This window comes from Podarcis vaucheri (assembly GCF_965113315.1).
Source record: "Podarcis vaucheri genome assembly, chromosome: 3".
Taxonomy (NCBI): Eukaryota; Metazoa; Chordata; class Lepidosauria; order Squamata; family Lacertidae; genus Podarcis; species Podarcis vaucheri.
Genome location: NC_138761.1, coordinates 120,235,324 through 120,262,416, shown reverse-complemented (window position 1 = coordinate 120,262,416; position 27,093 = coordinate 120,235,324). Strand labels below are relative to the sequence as shown.

General features: G+C 47.0%; 1 protein-coding gene across 1 annotated transcript; it reads left to right on the top strand.

The window, feature by feature from the left end:
• Nucleotides 1-8: 8 nt before the first annotated feature.
• Nucleotides 9-27,093, top strand: LHFPL6 (LHFPL tetraspan subfamily member 6). The gene is made up of 4 exons (XM_082216540.1): nucleotides 9-166; nucleotides 2,753-3,385; nucleotides 23,743-23,841; nucleotides 26,430-27,093. Exons 2-4 carry the CDS (start codon nucleotides 2,989-2,991, stop codon nucleotides 26,546-26,548), a joined length of 615 nt encoding a protein of 204 aa, XP_082072666.1. The 5' UTR covers nucleotides 9-166; nucleotides 2,753-2,988; the 3' UTR covers nucleotides 26,549-27,093.

Here is a 27,093-nt window from a genome sequence, read left to right as displayed (position 1 = left end):
CTGCCCCGGCCCGCCCACGCCTCTTAGAGCCCTGCCCGGCGACGGCAGCGAAAGCAGCATCGCCGGAGGAACGGCGGCGACGGCGGCACCGCTTCCTCCACCTCCTCGGGTGCCCAGAAAGGCCGCACTTGGCAGCGTCCATGCGGGCCCGTGTTGGGGGCGGCAGGTTAGTGACGAGTCGCGTTGGCCGGGTGGGGGGGCGGGCAGGAGACGGAGACCCCCCAAAGCCCCCCACGACCCTCGCCAACGCCTCGGGCTGGCAGGGCGCACAGCGGCCGGGGAGAAGGGCTGCTGCGCAAAGCTGGGAGGGGGCGCGCTGCTGGTTTTTCCAAAGGGGGGAGGGCGGGCCCCCACCCCCACCCCCACCCCACGGGCTCCCGACCCCCACCCCTCAATCCCAGGCCCTGGATCCATTCCCCAACGTGCTCGGGACAGGCGGGATCAAACTTCCCAGCAAGTCCAGTTGGCCACTGGGCGCTGCTGCTGCTGCTGCTGCTTGCACCCACGTTGGCGTTGCGATAAAAGCCACGGCTTGGTCGCTTTGGGGGTGTCCCCACCGCCCCCTCCGCCTTTGAAGGCTTTGCCAAAGGCGGCTCTGCTCTGGTTGTCTCCCCCGCGCATTCTTCCGAGAAAGGGGCGCATACAGTTTTTGGGGGTGGGATTGGAAAGCGTGCCGGCGAAGTCGGGTTGCGCAATGGGAAGTTTCCAAGAAGATGGGATTTCTTGCCGTAAGGAAAGTGGCGGGGGGGGGGGAGGATCGCAGCGGAACTTGGAGGCGACGTCGTCTAAAGTCCCCGCCAACGAATGCTCGTGAAATACCCTGCGTCCTCTAAACACCCATGAGAATAAGCCCTGGGGATTTCTGACCATTACAGCCTTTTTGAAATTAGGCAGCCACCAAAGTAAGGTAAAGGGACCCCTGACCATTGGGTCCAGTCGTGACCGACTCTGGGGTTGCTCATCTCGCTTTATTGGCCAAGGGAGCTGGCGTACAGCTTCCGGGTCATGTGGCCATCGTGCGAACCAGAGCAGCGCACGGAAACGCCGTTTACCTTCCCGCCAGAGCGGTACCTATTTATCTACTTGCACTTTGACGTGCTTTCAAACTGCTAGGTTGGCAGGAGCAGGGACTGAGCAATAAGAGCTCACCCCGTCGCAGGGATTTGAACCACTGACCTTCTGATCGGCAAGTCCTAGGCTTTGTGGTTTAACCCACCAAAGTAGATGCTTCAAAAACAAAAGGAGGGGTGGGGTGGATCTGGGCGTGCTTAAAGAAGGCTCCACTGTATGCCTTGGGTCTTAATTTGCTTCGCTTTTGTGGGAAGGGGCATCAGCCAAGTTTTCTCCACAAGGTTGCCAAATTCCATCAAGCTCACCCTTTCATTCTCCTGCCTGTTTTTCACCACTTTGAAGTACAGTCAATATAATTAAGCCCCTCTTGTTTATTCTGCCCTGGTAACAGATTTTCCCCCCTCTACATTTGTGAAGAAAAGCAAGGGCAGATTTTTGTTTAGGACCCAAAAAGGCCCCACCTGGCCCTTTGCTCATCCATATAGACCACCTTCTTTTGATTTATTTCCTAAGTACCCCAGTTGTTCTCTGAGAAATGACATCACCTTGCTGTTCTATTGTTGATTCCCATGCAATTAAACACTGATTCTGACCCCTGTTTTACAGGAGGCGGGTGCGGGGGGGGGGTTTGCCAACTTTTCACCTGGCCTCTCTAACTCTGCCTTCCACAGCCACCAGATGTGCAGATATTAGCAGGTGATGAAGTCTGTCCTATGTGAAAGGCTTCCCCTACTGATTTCTGCACATCACAATGCTGTCAAAAGCACAGGTCTCCATGTGTGTGTGTGTCTGTCTGTTTGCTGCCCTGGATGGACGGCTGATTGAGCTGTTGCAGAGCAGGCAGAGAGTCTGCTGATTGATTCTGTAAATAAAAATAAATAAAATGAATACAATTTTATTTTGTTCTGACCCCCTCCTTTGGCATTCCTCACAGAACTCTAGCCCAATAGTTGCCATTAATTTGATTTGAACTGATTTTATAATGAAATGATTTTAGAATGTTGTATTATTTTACTGTTGTTAGCTGCTCTGAGCCCAGCTTCGGATGGGGAGGGTGGGATATAAATAAATTTTATTATTATTATTATTATTATTATTATTATTATTATTATTCACACAACCCCCTACTCCTCTGCTTTGAAAACAGCAGCACACAGAACTGGAATTGGTAAGGTACCCCTGCCCTTACGGGCCAGTTGTGTCCGACTCTAGGGTTGTGCGCCCATCTCACTTAAGAGGCCTGGGGCCAGCGCTGTCCGGAGACACTTCCGGGTCACGTGGCCAGCGTGACGAAGCTGCTCTGGTGAGCCGGCACCAGCGCAGCACACGGAAACGCCGTTTACCTTCCCGCTATAAAGCGGTACCTATTTATCTACTTGCACTTAGGGGTGCTTTCAAACTGCTAGGTGGGCAGGAGCCGGGACCGAAAGACGGGAGCTCACCCCGCCACGGGGATTCGAACCGCTGACCATGCGATCGGCAAGCCCTAGGCATTGAGGTTTTACCCACAGCGCCACCCGCATGCTGAAAAATTCCACTCCCTTCCCAGTATCCTTTCCCCCCTTTCCCCATTCCTTTGTTGCAGGAGCAAGTTGATGTTATTTGCTGATAATATTTTTTCCCCTTTGTCCTTTCCTTCCCTCCCCCCCCCCCCGACTGCTCCTTATTACAACCACCACAGCTAATACAGGGCAGAACGCATTGAGAAGAGTGAGAAAACTTTCCACCGCACTAGGAAGGTGACTCTGGATGATAAAAGAACCAAATACGATGGCTGTTCCGGAAGATTCTGTTGGACCGCAACGTTACCGAGACTAGAGGCCTTTGGGTTGCTTGCGCAAATGTCCTCCTAACCCTCACGGCGAAATCGTGTCCCCGGCCTCCTTTTTTTGACACGGCTGTGCGGGGCGGGGAGCTATGACTGGGAAAATGGCATCTAGCCTTACTTGTACTGGGGTAGTATGGGCTTTTTTCTCCTTCCTCTGTGCCGGAGTTTCCTGCGTGGGCTTCTTCATGCCTTACTGGCTTCTGGGCTCTCAGCTGGAGAAATCAGTGTCCTTTGGCACTTTCCGGAGGTGCTCCTATCCAGTACGAGACGAGAACCTCCAGATCACGGTGATGGTGGAACAGTGTGGACGCTATGCCTCCTTCCAGGCCATCCCAAGCGTGGAGTGGAGGATCTGCACGGTGGTGACGGGTCTGGGCTGCGGTCTCCTCCTCCTGGTGGCCCTTACGGCACTCATGGGATGCTGCGTGTCAGAGCTTATCTCCAGGACTGTGGGCAGGGTAGCTGGAGGACTCCAGTTCTTGGGCGGTGAGTAACAGTGAACTTTTGACCACGGAACACGCCTTTCCGCCAGTACAGAAAACAGTGCCTATGTTGTTCTCCTTGCGGAATTGTCTTTGCGGCTTGAATATATTTGTACGTTAAATTTTCTGCCGGATCCGACATTTGCACTCAGTTAGGAATGGGAAAGGCTGCTCTCAGCACATCTCGATTTCTAAACTTTCAAACGAGCGAGTGCGCTGCTTTTACAGTACTGTATTTATTCATTTTTTACAATATGGAAGAACGGAGCTGTTTCAGAGCTAGTCCTAAGCTACGGCTCATGAAGTGGCAGATTCCTTTTTTCCGCCATTACAGTACGTACAGGAAAAGGGTATTTGACTGGTCGCCCGGTCCTAATGTTCGTTTGGAAGAAAGCCCTATTGATTTTAATGAGGCAAGCAAGCAGCATGATTGTATCCACATTTTACTGGGAAATAAGGTCCTCTGTGTTTTATTAGGACTTTTTTGCTCTCAGTCAGGTTCATGTGTAGAGGTGCAGACTTCCTTAGTGGTAAACACATATTGGATTGCAGCTCATATCATGTTTTGTAGGTAGACCCTCCTTTTTATATATATAAAAAAAGTGTCTTGGATACTCGGTTTTCCTCTTTCTGACCATATGGTTTTAATTTCAGCTTTTCCTCTCTTTTTTTGTGGCAACATCACTCCCTACTTCTTTGTGTTCCTTCCACTCCACAACTGCTTCTAATTCCAACCTCTGCAGCTGCTGTTGTGGAAGGAAAAACTTGATCAAAAACTCCAATTTCCCCTATTCTTACGATGTCGTCTTTGTCTTTGTGGTAAACTTGTGATCCTGCAATGGAGAAGAGTGATTCTGGCTTCCTAACAGCTGCATTGCATCCACCTTAGCTAGCATTCTTGAAGATACCTATCTTTGCAGAAAACTCTGGGTTGCAATTTGAGCACGGGATGAACCAGGCCAGACAATTGCATTCTCAAAAGTACAGAGACATGTTTCTGGCTGCTACTGGTAGTTCATTTTCTTCACCAATCCAAGCCTGATTAAAGTGTATGCAAAGTAGTCATGGGGGATGGGTGGAGGCAGAACATTTTCTGCATAATCCCTCCTACTACTATTTTCCTGTAATCTCCCCCCATTTTTTATTATTTTGAAATGCACTGGTAGATAGCGGTAGCATTTCCTTAGTGACATTAAGAAAATGAACACGGTATAAGTCAAGATGGACAACTGGAATGCTTGCAGTACTAATCAAATCTAAAATCAAAGTTGTAGTTCAGTTTTTTTGGTAACTGTCTAGAGGACGTACCTATATTTATGTCTACAGCTTCTCCAGCAGTTACCGGCAGTGGTTTTCAGTGCTGTCACTTTCCCTCTTAAAATCTAAATAATGTCAGGGAAGTGTGTGCTATTAGTTGTTGTGTCTTGAAATATTTACAAGTAATTCTAAAAATAGTATCCAAGCAAATCTTCAAATTTCATAATATTCAAACCACGCTAAGTGCATTTTATTGCAACCCCCCCCCCCAGTATTTCCTTTCAGCTACTTTTGGCTTTGGGGTATTGCTTCAGATAGTAACACAGTATATAAAATTCAAGACGGCATGCATTTTTAACTTTGTTTACAAAATTTAAGTTGAAAAAAGGCTGTTAAATTAGATCTCTATTCGATTTAGGGCAGTGGAAAAATCCACCAGGAGCCCCCTTACACTGGTGAAGAGGCAATGAATGCCACACCCGCAGTTCAATATTCTGTTTTGTGTATGGGTTTACTTGCACTAAGCATTGCCCTCAGTTGTAACATAAATTCCATGTCCTGAGTTTTGACTGCAAGCTGCGAAAGTGTCTGATTTCCAGACTGCCTTGTCTTGGGCTATGTGTGGCCAGTTAACTTTTTCTGTTAATTGAGCAGTATCTTAACAATGCTTTGCATTCCTGTGATTGTCATTCAGCCTGTCCTACACAATGGTAACACAGTCAGAATGTTGTTGTAGGCATGCTGTTTTTTGGAGAGAGACGCAGCGCTGTACCCTCATGTGCAAGCTTAGCAGTTTGAAGTTTATCTGGGCAAACAGGAAGATCCTTCTCCTCTCCTCTTTTCTCTCTCTCTCAGTCTCTCTTTCTGTGTTTTAAGGCACTAAAATTCAAAGGAAGCTACCGGACCCCAGTGCTTTAAATCTGTCACCAAATAATCTTGTTATATAATTAGTTTTGCATCTCCAGCAATGAGAGGTCTTCAGGCCTGTTTAGCTGAAAGGTCTGACATGAATTCGGGATATGTACCTCACACCGTCCGGTTTGTTTTAGGGCTTCTGCATGTTATAATGGGTATCTCTTCACATTTCACCATGTGGGTTATCTGGGGACCCCTTTTTTTTTTTTTTTTTTTTGAAGCTGAGTAGCAACAGGGAGTCAGTAGTGGGGATGGTGAGGCAAAAGACCCTGGGCCCAAGCACACATGCTTATTGTATAAAGGTGCAAAGCCCTTCTTTCGCAACCTGTGAAACATAAATGCTCTGAGTTTTTAAAAAACTGGGCAACGGCACCTGCCTGTGACTCCCGAGCCTCACCCAATCTCCTTCCCCCTTCCCCCTTTGTTTTGACTGATCTTGGGAGTCGCAGGGTTTCCCAGTTTTTACAAAAACTCTGCACATTTATGTTTCACAGGGTGTGAAAGAAGGGCTTTGAGAGAAGTTGCACCTGTGCAAATTAGCAAGTATCCTGGGCTTCCTTGTCCGAAGACTAGCTATGCCACAAGCATGACAATTGCAGCAACTATGGCGGCCACCCAGAGACCACCCTCTCCAGTCACAACATCATCCACAGACAACACCCCTGAATGAAAAGCACCAATCAGTAGTCTTGTGAGGAAGGCAACCCTGGTTAATGATAACCCCTTGCTCCTCCATCCGTTAGGCCAGTGTTTTTCAACCACTGTTCCGCGGCACACTAGTGTGCCGCGAGATGTTGCCTGGTGTGCCGTGGGAAAAATTAAAAAATTCGAAAGATTTATTTTTTTTTAAAGTCAAATATTCGATTGGGGCGCCGTCCCCGGAGGGAGTCGGGCGACGAGATGCGGAGCGGCGGCGACGAGGAGAGGCCGCCCAGCGCGGGGCTCTCGCTGTCTGCCTGCCTGCCTGCCTGCCTGCGAGCTCGGCGGGCAGCGCCTCCGTCCGCAGCACCCGCCTCGCGGCTCTCATTCCCTGCCCCTGCCAAAGCTCACCCAGCCAAGCCCCGCTCTCCTTCCTGCCTCGCTTTGCTGCCTCCTCCCCCCCCACCCCCAAAGCTTGGAGGTTCCCCGGCGCCGGCCCGCAGGTTTGACCCCCTTCTCACACCTGTTCGCGCTCCTTGCACGGAAAGGGGTGGATGGGGAGGAACGGGGCTCGCCGCTGCCTCCGCTCGCCTCCCCCCCTCCTTCGTGCGTCCCTCCCGGCGTGACGCTGCGCGCTGACGTCACGGGGCTGTAACGTGGTGTGCCTCGAGATTTTTTTCATTAAACAAGTGTGCCTTTGCCCAAAAAAGGTTGGGAAACACTGCGTTAGGCGATGCCTAGGGAATTGGGAGCAAAAGGCCTTCCCTACCTGATGTTTTGAACCTGTAGCTCAGTGGGGGGGGGGGTGGAATGGGGGAACATGGCAGAATTTGGGAACCGTGAGTTCAAATGCTTGCGTATTTTTAAAAACGAGGAGAAGCGCTCAGAAATGTGTATCCAAATACATACCTCATACAAGTCCAATTACATGACATCTAAAAAGAGGAATTTGAGAGGGGAAAGTTAGGAGGGTCTCTTTAACATCTCATGAAAGAGAAATTGTGCTTCTCATGAAAAGGCTGACACCTACACAGGAGAAAAAACAGTGGCATTAAGATAGGAGAATGAAGTTTTTCTCTTCCAGTTCTACTGATGTTGAAATACAATGCATGCTTTAAATAGTTATGCAACAATCATTCCTTTAAGCTCCTTTAAAAATATTTAACCTAGGGGTTTTTTATTTTGTCTGGATTTAGTCTAATCCTTATTAATAACTTCCGAAATACCAGCCCGCTTCTAGAAGAATAGAAGAATTATTACTTAATATTAGCAAAAATAAATAAAATTTTAAAAATCAAGAGCCTGTAACACAGACTTACTTATTACGGCATGTGGTTTCGCAAGTGAAAACCATACTTGGTTGGATACACTCTGGGGTCAAGTGAGAGATTTGGAGAGTAGAAATCTGCGAGCAGATAGACCCTTAGGTATTGCGAAAAGGAAATATTTGGCTGTGTGTAGTCTTCTCCTGCATGGGCTCACGCATTCCAGAGGTTGCTGGTTTTGCTTGAAAACAAGGTGGTGCAAACTCGGGCGCTCGCTCCATTTTGTGGAGCAGATTTGCTTGGCCGTGCTGCCATTCTTCAATGCTCACATGTGTGGCGGTGGCAGTGCTGCGGCCTGCATGAAAAATAACAGGGGTGGCTTGCTCCCATGGCAACCCACATCCGTGCCCCTTGTGGGCCATTGCTCTCTCTTGCCCTCCCTAGCGTGGGACAGGCAGTTCACTGTAGGGCTTGATATTGAGACCAGAGAGAGTCACTCTGATGCAAAATTGGCTGAGGCCGGGAGGAGGATGGGTTCAGAGAGAGAAAGGGGGTATAAATGCTATTTCCTGTGCAGGCTGCTGCACTGCTAAATTTGGAGAGCCAAAGCAACAGATCTCTCTTGCTGTTTTTGATACTGCTCACGTAGCAAGTTGTAAGAGGAGAGACTTTAAAAGTCGTTTCCTTTATGAAGCCTCCCTAGTAAGCTTTTCCATTCCCTTTCCCTCATTCTCTAGATTGGCTTTTTCATATCTCTCTCGCATATCAACTAATCCATTGGTAGGCAACCTAGGGGCCAGATGCCAGTCAGTCAGTCAGTCAGTTTTATTGCACATAGCCAAAGGCTGCCGAAATGTACACAGAACCATTCGACAATTAAAAGAAAATATACTGGATTGATACAAAAGACTTAAAACATTTATATTATCAAAACATTACGTACTCTAAACAGAGTTATAAAAGTACCCCAATATACAAATCAAGACATTAAACAATAAAATTCATAAGCTAAAATCACATGGCCACTAATATCTCAAAAAACAATGTCAATTAATACAGTGTGCGATTTATACTCAGAGTTTGGTGACAAAGATAGAGCATAGCCTGATGTAGATAGATGTGGCCCAATCGCCTTCTAAATCCGGGCTACGGATGGTCCGGGAATCAGTGTGTTTTTGCATGAGTAGAATGTGCCCTTTTATTTAAAATGCATCTCTGGGTTATTTGTGGGGCATAGGAATTTGTTCATTTCCCTCCCCAAAAATTATAGTCCGGCCCACCACAAGGTCTGAGGTGAACATACAGTGGTGCCTCGCAAGACGAAAAGAATCCGTTCTGTGATTCTCTTCGTCTAGCGGTTTTTTCGTCTTGCGAAGCAAGCCCATTGACGGATTAGCGAATTATCGCTATTAGCGGCTTTTAGCGGCTTATCTGCTGATCGGATCAGCTGATAAGCGGCTTAGCGGCTTAGAAAAGGGGGGGGAGGGAAAAAAACCTGCAGGAACTTGCAAGACATTTTCGTCTTGCGAAGCAAGCCCATAGGGGATTTGTTTTGCGAAGCACTTCCAAAACGGAAAACTCTTTCGTCTAGCGAGTTTTCCGTCTTGCGAGGCATTCATCTTGCGGGGCATCACTGTATGTGCCTTCCAATGTCCCTCTTCCTCAAATTTCTTCCTATTTCCAAACACTTTCCTCCCCTGGTGCCATCCACCATTCCTTTCCCCCCAAAATGTCTCCCACCTCAAGGCTACCTGAAAGGAGGAGTTGGTAGTCTTGGACTCTCTGAAGCACATTTCAGAGCTGTAGCTCATGGAGAACACATGGCTAACCTAATGAAAAGTTCAGGATTTGCATGAGGGAAGGAGGCAGGTCGAAGTGCCTTTGCAGAAAGCAGGCTTTGCATGTGTGGAGGGACACTTCAAGCGCTCCTCCGCCTGCAAATTCAAGTCAAAAAGAGGCCACAAAAACCCCAGGCTCCAAACATCTTGGTCCAATTTGCTTGCCTCCCCACTGGAGATGCCCCAAATGTTGGGTGCTTCGTGTAAAATAAATGAAAGACTTGCCGTTTTCATCCCCCAAAAAGTTTTTGATTTGAGTTCCTACTGAAATGAGGCTGCATTTTAAAGTTGTATTTTAATCTTGTTTTTAAGTTGTCTTTCAATCAATTGTTTTTATATTTGGTGTTAGCCGCCCTGAGCTCGGTCTTGGCTGCGGAGGGCAGGGTATAAATAAAATTTATTATTATTATTAAAAGTTTGCACACATTTCTTTAGTTGTCGGAGCACTTTCGGCTACCCGTGTGCCAAATTTCAGGGCTGCGTCTCATCAGGTGAAGCTTTAATCCAGGGGTCAGCAACCCTTTTCAGCAGGGGTCCGGTCCACCGTCCCTCAGACCATGTGGTGGGCCGGACTACATTTTGAAAAATAAAAAATGAACAAATTCCTATGCCCCACAAATAACCCAGAGATGCATCTTAAATAAGAGCACACCTTCTACTCATGTAAAAACATGCTGATTCCCAGACCATCTACGGGCCAGATTTAGAAGGCGATTGGGCCGGATCCGGCCCATGGGCCTTAGGTTGCCCTGTTCCATGGCATTCGGAGTACATAAGCAAGGCAGCCAGTCATGAGCAGCTTTCCATAGCAAAGCTACTAATAGCAGCTTTTTATTCTGCAAGCATTGTAGATGCACATATTGGAAAAATCCCCTGAAGGCTCATTACAGTGCCTGAAGGGCAGAGGAACGCTCACAGCCCAATGTGTCGTCCATATGTGGTTTTGTTTGCTCTGTGTTGGAGTGTTTGCCTCTGTTATGAGACATCTCTCCCTTCCTTCCTTCCTTTCTCTCTTTTTCTCTCCCTCTCTCCCTTATTATATTTTTATTCTGCTTTTCAGACAAAAAAAAAAAGAAATCTCTCAAAGCATCTCGCCGCAATTAAAATTCAGCACACAGTGCCCAGACAGGCAGGGTACATAAATGAAAAGAAGGAGGAGTCCCCACCCTCAGGCTTGCAAACTCAAAAAGACAAGACAACAGAAGGGGAAGGGAAGGGAGCTGGAGCGAAAAGAAAGAAAAGAGATCAACATGTCAGTGCCAGAACAAAGAGGTGTGTGTTGGGGAGGGACTGCCGCTCAGCGCAAATGGAGCCCGTGCTTTTCCAGGTTCAATTCCTGGCATATCCAAATAATAGGAAGCAGAAGGAGCTTATGGGGCAAATAGCCTGAGACTGCCGGTCAGAGTAGACAGCATTGGGCTAGGATGGACCAATAATAATAATAATATAATAATTTATTATTTGTACCCCACCCATCTGGCTGGGCTTCCCCAGCCACTCTGGGCGGCTTCCAACAAAGATTAAAAATACAGTGGGTTAAGTACTTAATAATCGGGTTAAGTACTTAATTCGTTCCGGAGGTCCGTTCTTAACCTGAAACTGTTCTTAACCTGAAGCACCACTTTAGCTAATGGGGCTTCCCGCTGCCACTGCGCCGCCGGAGCACAATTTCTGTTCTCATCCCGAAACAAAGTTCTTAACCCAAGGTAATATTTCTGGGTTAGCAGAGTCTGTAACCTGAAGTGTATGTAACCCGAGGTACCACTGTACATTAAAATGTCACACATTAAAAACTTCCCTGATCTGATTTGGTATAAGGCAGTTTCATATATTCGTAATTTTTCTAATTTTCCTGCATTGGACCTTCCTTTCACCACTGTGCTTGCAGGACAACTGACCATTGGAACAGTGTTATTTTGAGGAAGGATCAGGCAGAGGAGGGATATTCCTGCCAGCTTCTCATTCTTTGCTAGAAAAATGCAACCTGTGCCGTTAATAAAGATAGTGCAACTCGTTGGCGACAAATAGGGCGAAACGGGGATAGAGCGCTGACACCCCGACTTCCTCATTACTTCATATAATAACAACGTTGAACTTACCCTTTTCTTGAATCTTCTTGAACTTATTAAAAGAAAAAGAAAAAACGAAAAACTGAGTCAAGAATTTGTGAGAACCTAGTCAAATCTGATATTGCAAGTTCACTTTATTTTAGGTAGTTTGTAAGTTTCCGTGGCACTTTGTAAGTAATTGTCTCTTTCTCACATATTTGATAAATGGCGTAAAATTATTTTTGAACCACTGTGTGAAGATTTGTCACCAGCGTGATGTACGAGTTGCACTAGCTTCTCATTCTTTGGCTGATAATATCCGGGGCCGGATAAAATTTGTGCGATGAATGTTGAATCCTAGATGTAAAAATGCCCCAACTTCCTTAGTAGTCTGGTGTGCTTCAGAAGATGCATATGTACAGATTTTCAGGGTTCTGGCTAGCATTGGAGTACCTCAACCACTTTAGGGTCCAGTTCATGTCTTCTTGCTGCAATTACAGTGGTACCTCGGGTTACATACACTTCTGGTTACATTCGCTTCAGGTTACAGACTCCGCTAACCCAGAAATATTGCTTCAGGTTAAGAACTTTGCTTCAGGATGAGAACAGAAATTGTGCTCCGGCGGTGCGGCGGCAGCAGCAGGAGGCCCCGTTAGCTAAAGTGGTGCTTCAGGTTAAAAACAGTTTCAGGTTAAGTACGGACCTCCGGAACGAATTAAGTACTTAATCTGAGGTACCACTGTATTATTATTACAGTCATACCTCGAGTTGAATGAGCTTCGGGTTGAGCGCGTTCGAGTTGCACTCCGCAGCAACCCGGAAGTAATGGAGTGCGTTACTTCCAGGTTTCGCCGCTCACGCATGCGCAGACACTCAAAACGACGTCACGCGCATGTGCGGTAGTGGCGAATCGCGACACGCGCAGATGCGCCTGAATGTGTTCCATTCAGGATGCGAACGGGGCTCCAGAACGGATCCCGTTTGCATCCCAAGGTACCACTGTATTATTAGCCATGAATGAGTCACAGCCTCTTTATTTATATATCTAACCCCCACCTATGAAGTAGGGTCTCTAGCCTACAAAAGCTCATGCCATACTAAACGTTTTAGTCTCTTTCATTTTTTTATTTTGTTTAGGAATTTATCTCCCATCCCTCAGGTCTTGCCATTCTCAGGGTAGCGCTTTTCCAGCGCCACAGGACTCGTCATTATTTTTGCTGCAGCAGAGTAACACCACTTATCTTCTGGGATTGGAAATGGTGTGAGAATGGCCAGATTGTCTCTGCATGGGCTCCTGGCATCTATTATGGGATGGATGGCACAAGCGTAGAATATGGAAAGCTGTATCCCAGCGTACAGGAGAAATCAGCTTTTAAGAATGTAAGAAAAGCCCTGCCTCTAAATTGGATTGGATTTATTGTATATCTATGCTGCTTTTTGTTCAGCTGAATCTCAAAGCAGCTTAACAAACAATAAATAACCATAATCTACTGAAAAACAGCAGAATACCACAAATGCAGCACAAGCCATTTAAAAGATTTTTAAAAAGATATTTTTAAATCATCAATGAAACAAATACGATATATAAATCATTATTTTCAAAATAGCAACTACCGTATTTTTCGCTCTATAACACGCACCAGACCATAACACACACGTAGTTTTTAGAGGAGGAAAACAAGAAAAAAAATATTCTAAACGAAATAGTGGATATATGATTTTTGTGGTTCATGCTGTGGCCACAGACATGTGATCTGACAGTGAGTTTGGAGTAGCCCAATGGAAAAATCCTGAGGATCCATGTGGATCCATGCTTTGTAACCATGGAGGAGGGAAGGAAGAGGAACCATGGATCCTCTGCTCACGACTGCAGCAGATCCCTCCCGCCACCCGCAGGCATTCGCTCCATAACACGCACAGACATTTCCCCTTACTTTCTAGGAGGGAAAAAGTGAGTGTTATGGTGCAAAAAATACGGTAAAAAAAGAAGTTGAACAGGTAAATTGGCGGCAGCACAGTCATTGTTAATCACAACTTCCATGAGTTTACCCCCCAAACAAAAATTGAATTTTCGGAAACCTGGACATATGGCAGTCGTTCCCCCCCCCCCCCCCAGTTTCTGCAAACTCTTGGTCATTTTGGTTGCCCTTTTCTGAACCTTTTACACCTCTGCAATATCCTTCCTGGTTCTGCTTCAACAGGGCTTGTTCTTCTATATTTAATAGTGATTCCCAACAGTTTCCCCAGAAAATACATTAAGCTAATTTCCCAGATCCCCTCTCTGAATCCCTTTTTTAAAAAAAATGGGTGTTTTACATTGGCTCTCCCCGCCCGCCCCCCCGTTTTCAGAGACAGGGGCTGGTTTTAGGGACAAGTTGCATGTTTGGGCTAGTAGATCAACAGTTTCACATTTGAGTTATTTAAGAATTCCTGGGTGGATGTTATCCAGACCCACTATTTTGTCAAAAAAGCTTAGAACTTTGCTTGCTGTCACTACTATTTGCCTCAGTTCCTCAGACTCACTTTCTGTGAGAATTAGTTCAGGCCCAAGGATCTGCCCTACATCTTCTGCTGTGAAGACAGATGCAAATATTTTATTTAGCGCACGGGTAGGCAAGCTAAGGCCCAGGGGCCGGATCTGGCCCAATCACCTTCTAAATCCGGCCTGCGGACGGTCCGGGAATCAGCGTGTTTTTACATGAGTAGAATGTGTCCTTTTATTTAAAATGCACCTCTGGGTTATTTGTGGGGGCTGCCTGGTGTTTTTACATGAGCAGAATGTGTGTTTTTACAGTGGTGCCCCGCAAGACGAATGCCTCGCAAGACGGAAAACTCGCTAGACAAAAGAGTTTTCCGTTTTGGAGGTGCTTCGCAAAACAAATTTCCTATGGGCTTGCTTCGCAAGACGAAAATGTCTTGCGAGTTCCTGCGGGGTTTTTCCCCTCCCCCCCTTTTTCTAAGCCGCTAAGCCGCTTATCAGCTGATCCGATAAGCTGATAAGCCGCTAATAGCGCTAATCCGCTAATCCTTCAATGGGTTTGCTTCGCAAGACGAAAAAACCGCTAGACGAAGAAAATCACAGAACGGATTCTTTTCGTCTTGCGAGGCACCACTGTATTTAAAATGCACCTCTGGGATATTTGTGGGGCATAGGAATTCGTTCGTTGTTTTTCCTTCACAATATGGTCCGGCCCCCCACAAGGTCTGAGGGACAGTTTACCGGCCCCCTGCTGTAAAAGTTTGCTGATCCCTGATTTAAAACTATTTTCTTCCATTAGCATACCTTTGAGTCCCTTGTCCAAAAAAGTCCAACTGCTTCCTTAGCTGACCTCGGGCTGCTAATGTATTTGAATAGGGTTTTTTGGGGGGCGGGCGGTATTATTAGTCTTAATGTTTTAGCGAGGCATTCTTTTTCCCATTCCTTATTGCTACTTGCCTTTCTTTTGCCAAAGTTTATGTTAACTTATTATTATTATTTGGACAATACTTCCATTTTTAAAAGCAAGACTTCTTGCTACTAACAGCTTCTTTGACTCTGTTCATTAACCACGCTGGCATCTTCTTGACACTGATCTGTGATATACATTCTAGCTCGGCTTGTATTTCTCCAGCAAAGGTTTTAATGGCTGCCTGGCAGATATTCAACTTGTAGTGTTTCCTGCGTGGAAAGGCAACAAAACCACACCAGTTGAATTTTTGAAGCTATTCGATGCGAGTTTATGAAATATGTATTATTTAATATGATATGTGTGCAGCTCGGAAAATGTTGCTCAAATTTTTATTCTTTATTGTCAGTCCTTTTTAGAAAAAGTGTACAGTGGTACCTTGGGTTAAGTACTTAATTCGTTCCAGAGGTCCGTTCTTAACCTGAAACTGTTCTTAACCTGAAGCACCACTTTAGCTAATGGGGCCTCCTGCTGCTGCTGCGCCACCGGAGCACGATTTCTGTTCTCATCCTGAAGCAAAGTTCTTCACCCGAGGTACTATTTCTGGGTTAGCAGAGTGTGTAACCTGAAGCGTATGTAACCCGAGGTACCACTGTACTTAATGGTCCTCTTGTTTTTCCTCCAGTAAGTAAATTGCAGCGGATTACCTAATTATGATGGAAGTCTGTGTAGACAATATCAGGTGTTCCCCCTATAGCATAAGTCGATGTAGACATAGGCTGTCACAATTTCAGAAATGTTTTTGGCTCATCTGACTGCCGTTTCCCCAGATTTGTTTGTAAATCATAAAACGATCAAGCCTGGGTTCTCTACACTTTGATTGTAAGACAGAATGCCAAATAACTTTCTAGCTTGTTGTCTCAGTCCAAGCTATGGGATGATGAACATGTATATATTCCAGGAAGCTGTTGATGAAGCTGTATGTCAGCTATTCTTCCTTCTTACCCTTCTTGACAGTTTATACTTGGATTCTTGCTGCAAAGCATCAACTCAGCCTCAGGTGTGGCTCCCATGGCTGCCAGTTGCCCTAGGAGGCATTCACAGGTGTATAAAAGGATTTACGGAAGCCTGTAACCCTCTTGGCACTAATCAACGGTACCCAGCTGCTACTCTGCAAACTACCCAGATGGGAGGCTGAGTGGAAGGAGGGGGCCTCGTTCGCAAGGTGAAGGCCTCAGGAGACTTGGAGGTTCTGTGCCGTGACGCACAGAGGATATTGTGTTGTCAGAGATGCAATGCAGATCTCTTTGGGGTTGGATACAGATTGTGGTGGCGCTGTGGGTTAAACCACAGAGCCTAGGACTTGCTGATCAGAAGGTCGGCGGTTCGAATCCCCATGACGGGGTGAGCTCCCGTTGCTCAGTCCCAGCTCCTGCCCACCTAGCAGTTCGAAAGCACGTCAAAGTGCAAGTAGATAAATAGGTACCGCTCCGGTGGGAAGGTAAACGGCGTTCCGTGCGCTGCTCTGGTTCGCCAGAAGCGGCTTAGTCATGCTGGCCACATGACCCGGAAGCTGTACGCCGGCTCCCTTGGCCAATAAAGCGAGGTGAGCGTCGCAACCCGAGTCGGTCACGACTGGACCTAATGGTCAGGGGTCCCTTTACCTTTACAGTGTTAAAGGAAAATTGCATATTTCCCCCCCATTTCTGAAGCTCTGCACTTGGCTGATTTCATATGTTATGTGGAAGCACATAACCTGGAAGAACAAGTGAGTTGTGCTTCTTCTTTGAAGTGTAGCAGCTTGACTTCGCTCTATCATGTCTCCCATTTACGCTTTCAGATATATCATTAAGAAGCCATTGTGGCAATTACCTAGGAAGGGTACACTATAACTGCCTTAAGTTCTTAAATTTCGTTTCCTCCTGTGGTTTCTGTTTGAGCTACAGGCCTGATTTTATGGTATCTGTCCCAGGTAAATGCTGTCCTTATTTTGCCTTGGGGAGAGATTACAGGGGTGCCGTGAAAAAAATGTTGCTATGAATTGCTAGGGTTTGCCATTCTTCAAGTTTCAGCCCTCTTCCCCAGACTCTCTAGAACACCATCTTTGAGTCCCTTTGAGTCCCTAGATTTCATTAGACTACAACACCCATCATCCCTAGTCAGTAAGTTCAGGGATGATGGAAGTTATAGTCCAACAACATCTAGAGACTCCTAAGATTGGGGAAGGCTGGTCTAGAAGTTAAATCTATGTGTGAGAGGGCAGATGCAACTTGCGTCTCTGGTGCGCAAGCACATCAGCGTGAACCCTGAGGCACAGGGTAGTGCAAATCCTGCCATTTCAGACATCTCAGCTGCTGAAACTCATTTTTCACATAGGGCAATTATGTTTTTCTTTATCCCAAAGAACTAACACCCTTTTTGCAGAATGTTAAGAGTTTCTGCAGAGTTACCATATTTACCCAAATGTAATGTGCCATCGAGGGACGTGGGTGGCGCTGTGGGTTAAACCACAGAACCTAGGACTTGCCGATCAGAAGGTCAGCGGTTCGAATCCCCGCGACGGGGTGAGCTCCCGTTGCTCGGTCCCTGCTCCTGCCAACCTAGCAGTTCAAAAGCTAACGGTCAGGGGTCCCTTTTCCTTTACCTTTAATGCGCCATCGAATCTAATGCACACCCTAGTTTTTGTGATGTAATTTGGCAAAAAAGGTGCGCATTACATTCAGATAACAGTAGTTAAAAAGTACCCTATAGCAGGTCAGGTGGGGAGGAGCCCTTCAGCGGTGGACAGAAGGGAAGTCCCTGGGCAGTGGTGCTTAGCATGTGACTAGGAATATTGCAATGAGTTCCCTGAGAAGCAATGACATATTTAACAATTTTGTGTGTGTGTGTGTGTGTGTGTGTGTGTGTACATCACTCTGCATGCATGGAGTCATCCACTGTGCCTAACTGCTGACGGAGGAGATTCCTATCCTTGCAGAACTATATCAGGGGATCAGAATAATCTGCCTCTCCACTGAAGCCAGCCTCGGGCAAGCATGCGCATGCATTCGGCCCATATGCTCCCAGCATCAGAGAGCACTGCTCAGGCGCGCAAGCCATGAGCCAGCCAGAGCTGGATGTTTCTTTGACGGAAGGAAAGCGGTCTGTTGTTCCTCGAAATTCACTTGGGTGGGGGAGGGATGGCATGGTGGCAAAAATAAAAATAAAAATTGCACTAGTCGTATACTTTCAGAAATCATGCACATCTGCCCAGGAGTCAGGAAACAGAAATGGCATTCTCCCTGTTCGCGTGATGGGGTTTTATCTGTCTGCTGCACATGATGAATGTATGCAATCAGCTCGACATGACTCTGCCCTTGAGGAGTTCTAGCGCAGAACGCAGTGGCCCGTGTCCTGATGAGAGAGGGCTGGCAGGAGCAAATAAAAGCTGTTACACAACAACGACACGGGCTACCCACTTCCAGACACAGCCCCAGGGGCTGCTGTTGATCTATGACAGCCAAAGTGCCTTGGAATCTGGTGCTCTCAAGGAATGTCTTGACTCTGATTAAAATGTTCCACGAGGCCTTGCTTCAAACGCTGTCTGCATGTACCAGGGCAGAGTGGAAAGGGAGCCTGTGGACCGCTGGATGTTGTTGGGACTCCAACTCCCATCAGCCTCAGCCCGCATTGCCAGTGGTCAGGGATAATGGGAATTGTAGTCCAGTTAGGAGGGCCTAACATTCCTGTCGGGAGCAAGCCAGCAGTAAATAATAATAATAATAATAATAATAATAATAATAATAATAATAATAATAATAATAATAATAATAATTTATTTATACCCCGCCCATCTGGCTGGGTTTCCCCAGCCACTCTGGGAGGCTTTCAACAGAATATTAAAATACAATAATCTATTAAACATTAAAAGCTTCCCTAAACAGGGCTGCCTTCAGATGTCTTCTAAAAGTCTGGTAGTTGTTCTTCTCTTTGACATCTGGTGGGAGGGCGTTCCACAGGGAGGGCGCCACCACCGAGAAGGCCCTCTACCTGGTTCCCTGTAACTTGGCTTCTCGCAACGAGGGAACCGCCAGAAGGCCCTCGGCGCTGGATCTCAGAGTCCGGGCTGAACGATGGGGGTGGAGACGCTCCTTCAGGTATACTGGACCGAGGCCGTTTAGGGCTTTCAAGGTCAGCACCAACACTTTGAATTGTGCTCGGAAACGTACTGGGAGCCCTCTTCATCCCTCTTCGGGTTCTGGGAGACCAGGGAGGACGAGTGCTTGTTGCAGCAGGAGGGGGAGACACTCGTGTCTCTTCACCGGCCTGACTCGTCTCTGCCTCTTGGCCTCTTTCCTCCCACTGTCCTTCTTCGGCTTCTGCCTCTGGACTTCTCTAAGCCCACTCATCCCTGTTACCCCCCTCAGCTTCCGATACCTCCTTTTCCCAGTCTTCTCCCTCTTAACTACTCATTGTTGTCCCACCACCACTCCCCAGCCCCTGAGTCTTCTTGGGGGGTTCCCCAGCTGGTTCCTCCCACCATTTCTCTGTATCCAACCTCTCCATGGGACGTGGGTGGCGCTGTGGGTTAAACCACAGAGCCTGGGACTTGCCGATCAGAAGGTCGGCAGTTCGAATCCCCGAGACGGGGTGAGCTCCCGTTGCTCGGTCCCTGCTCCTGCCAACCTAGCAGTTCGAAAGCACACCAGTGCAAGTAGATAAATAGGTACCACTTGAGCGGGAAGGTAAACGGCGTTTCCGTGCACTGCTCTGGTTCGCCAGAAGCGGCTTAGTCCTGCTGGCCACATGACCTGGAAGCTGTACACCGGCTCCCTCGGCCAAGAAAGCGAGATGAGCGCCACAACCCCAGAGTCGTCTGCGACTGGACCTAATGGTCAGGGGTCCCTTTACCTTAATCTCTCCATGACAGGTTCCCACCCTTGTACTAGGGCAGTGTTCTACCGAAATTGGGTCTCCAGCTGTTTTCCAGACTACAATTCCCATCATCCCTGACAACTGATCTTGCTTGCTAGGGATGATGGGAGTTGTAGTCATGCTGATGACACCCAACTATCTGTTGATGGATGGCCATCCTGACTCAGCCCCAGACACACTGATCAGATGTTTGGGAGCTGTGGCTGGATGGTTATGTGGGAGCCGGTTGAAGTTAAATCTTTCAAAGACAGAGGTCCTCTGGCTGGGTCGGGATGGTATGGGATTGGGGGGGGGGCAACTCCCATCTCTTGCGGGGGCACAATTAGTGCCAGCACCGTCCGTTAAGAGTTTGGGTGTAATCTTCAACACCTCCCTTTCCAGGGAGGCGCAGATTGCAGCTATAACAAAGGCGGCATTTTTTCATCTCCGCCAAGCTAAGCAGTTGGCTCCTTACCTCTCTTGCCCTGACCTAGCCACTGTGATCCATGTGACGGTCACCTCCAGACTGGATTATTGTAACTCACTCTGTGTGGGGCTGCCCTTGAGACTGACCCAGAAACTCCAGCGGGTGCAGAATGCTGCAGCGAGACTCCTTACGGGGTCCTCGCAGCGAGATCACATTCACCCAGTGCTATACCAGCTGCACTGGCTCCCGGTGGAGTACAGGATCAGGTTTAAGGTGCTGGTTTTAACCTTTAAAGCCCTATACAACCTAGGACCCTCGTACCTACGGGACCATCTCTCCTGGTATGTCCCACAGAGGACCTTACGGTCTTCAAACAAAACATCTTGGAGGTCCCGGGCCACAGAGAGGTTAGGCTGGCCTCAACCAGAGCCAGGGCTTTTTCAGCCGTGGCCCCGATCTGGTGGAACGCTCTGTCACAAGAGACTAGGGCCCTGCGGGACTTGACATCTTTCCGCAGGGCCTGCAAGACAGAGCTGTTCCACCAGGTCTTTGGCCAAGGCACAGTCTGACCCCATCCTTTGGCAATCTTCACAGAACTCTATCCCAATGGTTGCCATTAATTTGATTTGAGGTGATTTTATAATGAATTGATTTTAGAATGCTGTATTATTTTACTGTTGTTAGCCGCTCTGAACTCAGCTTTGGCTGGGGAGGGCGGGATATAAATAAAATTTTATTTTATTATTATTATTATTTATTATTAGTTCCAGAAATACTGACTGCCCTAGGATGTGAAGTAGGATCTTCTTTTTAGCAGCCTTAATTTTGTGGAATTGCTTCCTAATGGAAAGGATTTCCTCCCCCCCCCCCTTTTAAAATACTTTTAACAATTTGATTCTGCTGTGAATGTTCTGTTATATTATCAGAGGAGTGTTGGCTTTTTGTCCATTTTTACTGCATTTGAGATGTATTAATTAACGACTCTTGAATGTAATTTGAGAAGAGCCTGGTATTAAATGTAACCTTTATTACGAATTTGGAGCACTGAACACTCTGCGGTGAATACTCATTATAAGACATCTTTATGAACTATGGTCACTTGGGAAGCAATTATTAGTGTTTGCAGAATCTTTAATCACCACTTTGATATCCAACAAGCAAAGGGTTTTATAGAGTCCTGACATTCATTTTGCAGAAAGAAAAACTCAATTTAATGGTAGCTTTGGTGCCAGTGGGGCTTAAAAAAAAAATCAATTCAGCAGTTACTGGCACGGCCTTTTATCCTCATATGGAGTTGTTTGCGTTCTTCGCAATCCATGAATGTATATTACTAAATTAATTCCTGCTTCCCTGCTGTTCAGAAATAATTGATTCAATAATAAAGAGTTGTGATCTGATACCTATAGCTGCTTCTAGGCAGAGGATCAGATAGTAGATAGCTCGCTTCTCTCCACAGGCAAGGGATTTTTTTCGAAATATATTGTGTGCAGTTCCACAAAAATGTGATGCTTTCCCAACTTTGTTGTTGTTTAGTCGTTTAGTTGTGTCCGACTCTTCGTGACCTCATGGACCAGAGCACGCCAGGCACTCCTGTCTTCCACTGCCTCCTGCAGTATGGTCAAACTCATGCTGGTAGCTTCAAGAACACTGTCCAACCATCTCGTCCTCTGTCGTCCCCTTCTCCTTGTGTCCTCCATCTTTCCCAACATCAGCGTCTTTCCCAGGGAGTCTTCTCTTCTCATGAGGTGGCCAACGTCTTGGAGCCTCAGCTTCAGGATCTGTCCTTCCAGTGAGCACTCAGGGCTGATTTCCTTCAGAATGGAGAGGTTTGATCTTGCAGTCCATGGGACTCTCAAGAGTCTCCTCCAGCACCATAATTCAAAAGCATCCATTCTTCAGCCATCAGCCTTCTTTATGGTCCAGCTCTCACTTCCATACATCACTACTGGGAAAATCATAGCTTTAACTATACGGACCTTTGTTGGCAAGGTGATGCCTCTGCTTTTTAAGATGCTGTCTAGGTTTGTCATTGCTTTTCTCCCAAGAAGCAGACGTCTTTTAATTTCGTGACTGCTGTCACCATCTGCAGTGATCATGGAGCCCAAGAAAGTAAAATCTCTCTCTGCCTCTCACGCAAGGATAGGAGAGGGACGGGAAGTCCCGTTGCGCAAATGGAAGTCCTTGTGCGAAGAGGATGACTTGGTTGGGTGCGACCCGTGGTCTCCACAGGGACCTAGGATTATTCAGGCAACATTTCCTGCCCTTTCCGATGTCCTTAGCTGGAAGTCAGGAGCTCTCTCCAAATTTCTCTGAGGCAAAGGAATGAGCCTGAGCTTCTGGATCTCACTCCAAACAAGATGGGAACTGTCTTCAAGTTTTCTCATAGGCCATTGCCAGGCAACAGCTCCCTCCAAGTTCCTCCAAGTGAGAGGAGTGGGACTGAGCAGCTGGAACCGTGATGGAAGCGGTTTCCAGGCAGCACTCCCAAAATATAAGTATCTTGCAAATTTGCTTGGAAGCCTACGAGCTTGGGGGGGGGGACATTCCTAGAACTGCCAGATTTTTAAAGGTCATTCCTTATGCGCAACCATCTCCAGTGAGGAATTGTGCATGGAATTCTCATCAAAGTGGGATGCATATGTTTTTTTCCTCATTTTAAGCTTTCACCTTGAAAACCCATCCAAGCAGTCTACCTTCCTTGGCCCCTCAATAAGGGACCATTGTTGTAACGCAGCTTGCTTTTTAAGCAAATGCCCGGCGCAGTGTTAAGCATTCGTATGTGAGGCACACACTTGAGAATAGATCCCTGCTGAAAACAGTGAAGCTCATTTCCAAGTAAACATGCATAGCCGTGAGTGACACATGCCAAGTTTTTGCTTATTTTCATTCTAAATGTGGGCCTTTACCTTCCAGATCTTGCTTGGTTAAGCTAAAAATGAAATTCCAATAACATTTCCCTCCTCCGAAGCGGACTTTAGGAACTCCCTCAGGGATTTTTGTGTTTCTTGCCTTTGTTTTATTCCCAGCAAAATGTGTGCTTGCTGTTTTCCAGTCTGTTGCTGTGTGATTTATGAGCCTTTCATGAGCAGACATCCACCAGCTTGTAAATAATTGCATTGACAAGGAAGGCCAGTCTGGTAAACAGATTATTCCTAATTGTGCAGGGAGAGAGTCAGGAATCCTACTGTCACATCCAGAAGCATACCTCATTCCTCATGTTTTTCCAAAGCCCTGGCTGAAGACTTAAAAGGCAAGCCACGTCATAGTTGTGTGAGCGGAGTATAAATGAAATACGTGTGCATTGAGTCAGGAAAGAATCTGCATATGCAAGTGAACTGGCCAAAAAATGAATTGGTATTCTTCCAAGGCTGGTTGAACATTATTGCCACAGACTGAAAAAAGCTATACTCTTTGGCACAACATACCCTAGTATACTTAATACATGATACTCTGGGCAACATTTACTGCCCTGGGAACCTCTAACTAGAGTTGTAAATACAATAGATAATAATTAGAATAATTTGTAACAGAAGCTCCACCTGGCTTCTTCAAAGATGAGCAGCTAGCAAGGTATCCACTCAGCTTGCTGTTTATGAAAAATCAGCTTTGTAAAGGGTTAACTTCCCTGATTTGCAATTCTCTGAAGACCTCTCGCTGCCTTCTCCCTGACCTCCATTTTCTTTTGGTCTGCAGGCTTGTTAATTGGCTCTGGCTGTGCTCTTTATCCTCTGGGCTGGGACAGTGAAGAAGTCCGGCAGACCTGTGGTTACCTTTCCAACCAGTTTGAGCTGGGTAAGTAAGTGGCTGCCAATGGAGCAGGTTTAAATAAAGTTAACGGTTTTGACTGAGTCTGCTGAAGCACTTTGCATGATCTGCTTAAGCCTTTCTGTCGCCCTGACCACTGAAATTCCGCCACCACCAAAGTTAGGACAGTTGCCACCAGCCCTCCTGTTACAGAGGAAAAAGTCTGCCTTCTGCCAATTCTTGAGAACCTGCCAGGATTTTATTGTATTTGATTTGTGGTATGGTACCTGTCTTCTCCCACTAGTAGCTTGGGAGGTCTGCAGGAACACCATGAGGCTGCAGATGGGTGATTTGGGATTGTAGTACAGTGGTACCTCAGGTTAAGAATTTAATTCGTTCCGGAGGTCCGTTCTTAACCTGAAACTGTTCTTAACCTGAGGTGTGCTTTTGCTAATGAGGCCTCCCGCTGCTGCCGGTGCACGATTTCCGTTCTCATCCTGAGGTAAAGTTCTCAACCCGAGGTACTACTTCTGGGTTAGCGGAGTTTGTAGCCTGAAGTGTTTGTGACCCGAGGTGTTTGTAACCTGAGGTACCGCAAGATGCACGTTCGCAACCCACAGCGTTCGCAACCTGCGTCTGCGCGTCTGCACACGCATGGTTTGCGATTCGGCGCTTCTGTGCATGCGTAAAGCACGATCGCCGAAACCCGGAAGTAACTCGTTCTGGTACTTCTGGGTTTCAACGGTCCGCAACCCGAAAAAACGCAAACTGAAGCAGCTGTAACCCGAGGTATGAATGTATAGCATGTCTCCCAGTTGTCATCATGAGGCATGCGCAAAGTGCTTGGGAAAGAGGCGGAGAGGGAACTGCCTGCTGCTTTGTATCCTGATGCTTCCATCTGCTTCAGAGTGGGCCGTTGGTGTCACTTAAAACTCTTGAGCTCATGACTTGGGAGTCATGGTGGCTCTCCCCTTGTTGCTCTCCCAAGCGCTGCAAAGCAACAGAGGGTGGCTGAAGCCTGCCCAGTTGAATGAATATTAAGCAATCCAGTAGCAGAGAGTTGCCTGGAGGCAATGTGCCCAAAGGGCTTTGGGGAGACAGTTGAGCAATGAGCAACTTGGATCTCTTGTCTGGAGATCCTAAGCAAACTCAACTGGGGCAGAAGTACTGTATTTTTCTGTGTATAACATGCCCCCATGTAGAAGACGACCCCTATTTCTTGGAACCGCAAAAGAAAAAAATTAGGGGGAAATTGCCCAAAGTTGTTGAGCTTTTTTGGGGGGAGGGAGATTGCCCAGAGTTGTTGAGAGCCAGTGTGGTGTAGTGGTTAAGAGCATCAGACTTGTAATCTAGTGAACCGGGTTCGCTTCCCTGTTCCTCCACATGCAGCTGCTGGGTGACCTTGAGCTAGTCACACTTCTTTGAAATCTCTCAGCCTCACTCACCGCACAGAGTGTTGTGGGGGAGGAAGGGAAGGAGATTGTTAGCTGCTTTGAGACTCCTTAAAGGTAAAGATAAAGGGACCCCTGTTAGGTCCAGTCGCAGATGACTCTGGGATTGCGGCGCTCATCTCGCTTTACTGGCCGAGGGAGTCATGTAGCCTCCATGACAAAGCCGCTTCTGGCGAACCAGAGCAGCGCATGGAAATGCGATTTACCTTCCCGCCGGAGCGGTACCTATTTATTTACTTGAACTTTGTGCTTTCGAACTGCTAGGTTGGCAGGAGCAGGGACCAAGCAACGGGAGCTCACTCCGTCGTGGGGATTCGAACCGCTGACCTTCTGATCAGCAAGCCCTAGGCGCTGTGGTTTAACCCACAGTGCCACCCATGTCCCATTTCTGACTTCTTAGGGTAGTGATAAAGCGGGATATCAAATCCAAACTCCTCTGCTTCTTTTGGGGGGTGGTCACCAACCCCAAACGCTCGACCTTCCCACTCGACACAACCACAGCCAATTGCATGCACACCTCCCCACTGCCGTAAGTCAACCACCCAATTGCCGCAGCCAATTGTCAGCAGGCCTCACTGCAGCAACCAATCGCCGCTGATAATCTCCTGCTGACTGCTGCCCCCAATCACCCTCTGCTTTCCGTGTATAAGACGACATGCAATTTTTGCCTATTATTTCTAAGAAGAAGAAGAAGAATTTGGATTTGATATCCCGCTTTATCACTACCCGAAGGAGTCTCAAAGCGGCTAACAATCTCCTTTCCCTTCCTCCCCACAACAAACACTCTGTGAGGTGAGTGGGGCTGAGAGACTTCAGAGAAGTGTGACTGGCCCAAGGTCACCCAGCAGCTGCATGTGGAGGAGCGGAGACTCGAACCCGGTTCCCCAGATTACGTGACTACCGCTCTTAACCACTACACCACACTGGCATCTTTTTCCTAGCATTCATCATCTGGCGATTCAAGCTTTTGGGTCATCCCTATTGGGATAGAAAAGTCCCATTTTAATATTCACGCACCCAAAATAATGACATGCCTTGTAACCAAAATTCACCTCTTACTTGTTCTTTGCAGTGTTTCCTTGAATTAATTGCAGTTTGCATTTTTAATTTAAAAGGGGGAAAAAAAGAAAAACAATAATGGTGAAACCCATCTAATATTGTCCTTTGTGTTTTGTTTACCTGTAGGCACCTGTGAAATTGGCTGGGCTTACTATTGCACAGGAGGAGGAGCTGCTGCTGCGATGTTGATCTGCACTTGGCTAGCCTGCTTCTCTGGCAAGAAGCAGAAACAGTACCCTTACTGAGACCAGAAAGATGCAGCACAAAGAGAACCAGTTTAGGGATTTGGAGTGGGGGGGGGGGAGAGAGGAAAATAAATGTGCATGTAAGCCTTTCTGTTCTTCACTGTAGCCAGATCAATACAAACAAGAGTCAGTGACGTTTGACACTTAATGAACAGTGGGGTTCTCTGTAACTTAGGGGTATAAACCAGGAATTTCATAGAGCTTATGCTCTTAACCACTTTATTCCTAGCCTATTGTGGTGTAGTAGAAAATGCAGGAAGCATTCACTTTCTTGTGTGTAGGGAGGAGGAAATTAAGGGTTTTTAAGCAGTGCTTCAGTTGAAAGGGTTGAAAAAACTACATGCTGGAAGACAAGGATGTAGCCTTATAAAATATTATTTAACATGACAGGGGATTGGACATAAAGGGGGCATTTTTTCACGGTTTTTCTGACGTGATTTCTCTGACGTGATCAGCCACGTCGGCTCACAGCTACAGTACCTGCCTTGTGTGTGTGTGTGTGGATGGCATCTATTTTGAGGCCTTAAAAGTATTAGCCAATCTGA

Coding starts and splice junctions, on each gene's coding strand:
- LHFPL6 (XM_082216540.1), top strand. CDS start 2,989: ATGACTGGGAAAATGGCATCTAGCCTTACTTGTACTGGGGTAGTATGG. Junction 3,386..23,742: donor AGGACTCCAGTTCTTGGGCG/GTGAGTAACAGT, acceptor TTTGGTCTGCAG/GCTTGTTAATTGGCTCTGGC. Junction 23,842..26,429: donor TTCCAACCAGTTTGAGCTGG/GTAAGTAAGTGG, acceptor GTTTACCTGTAG/GCACCTGTGAAATTGGCTGG.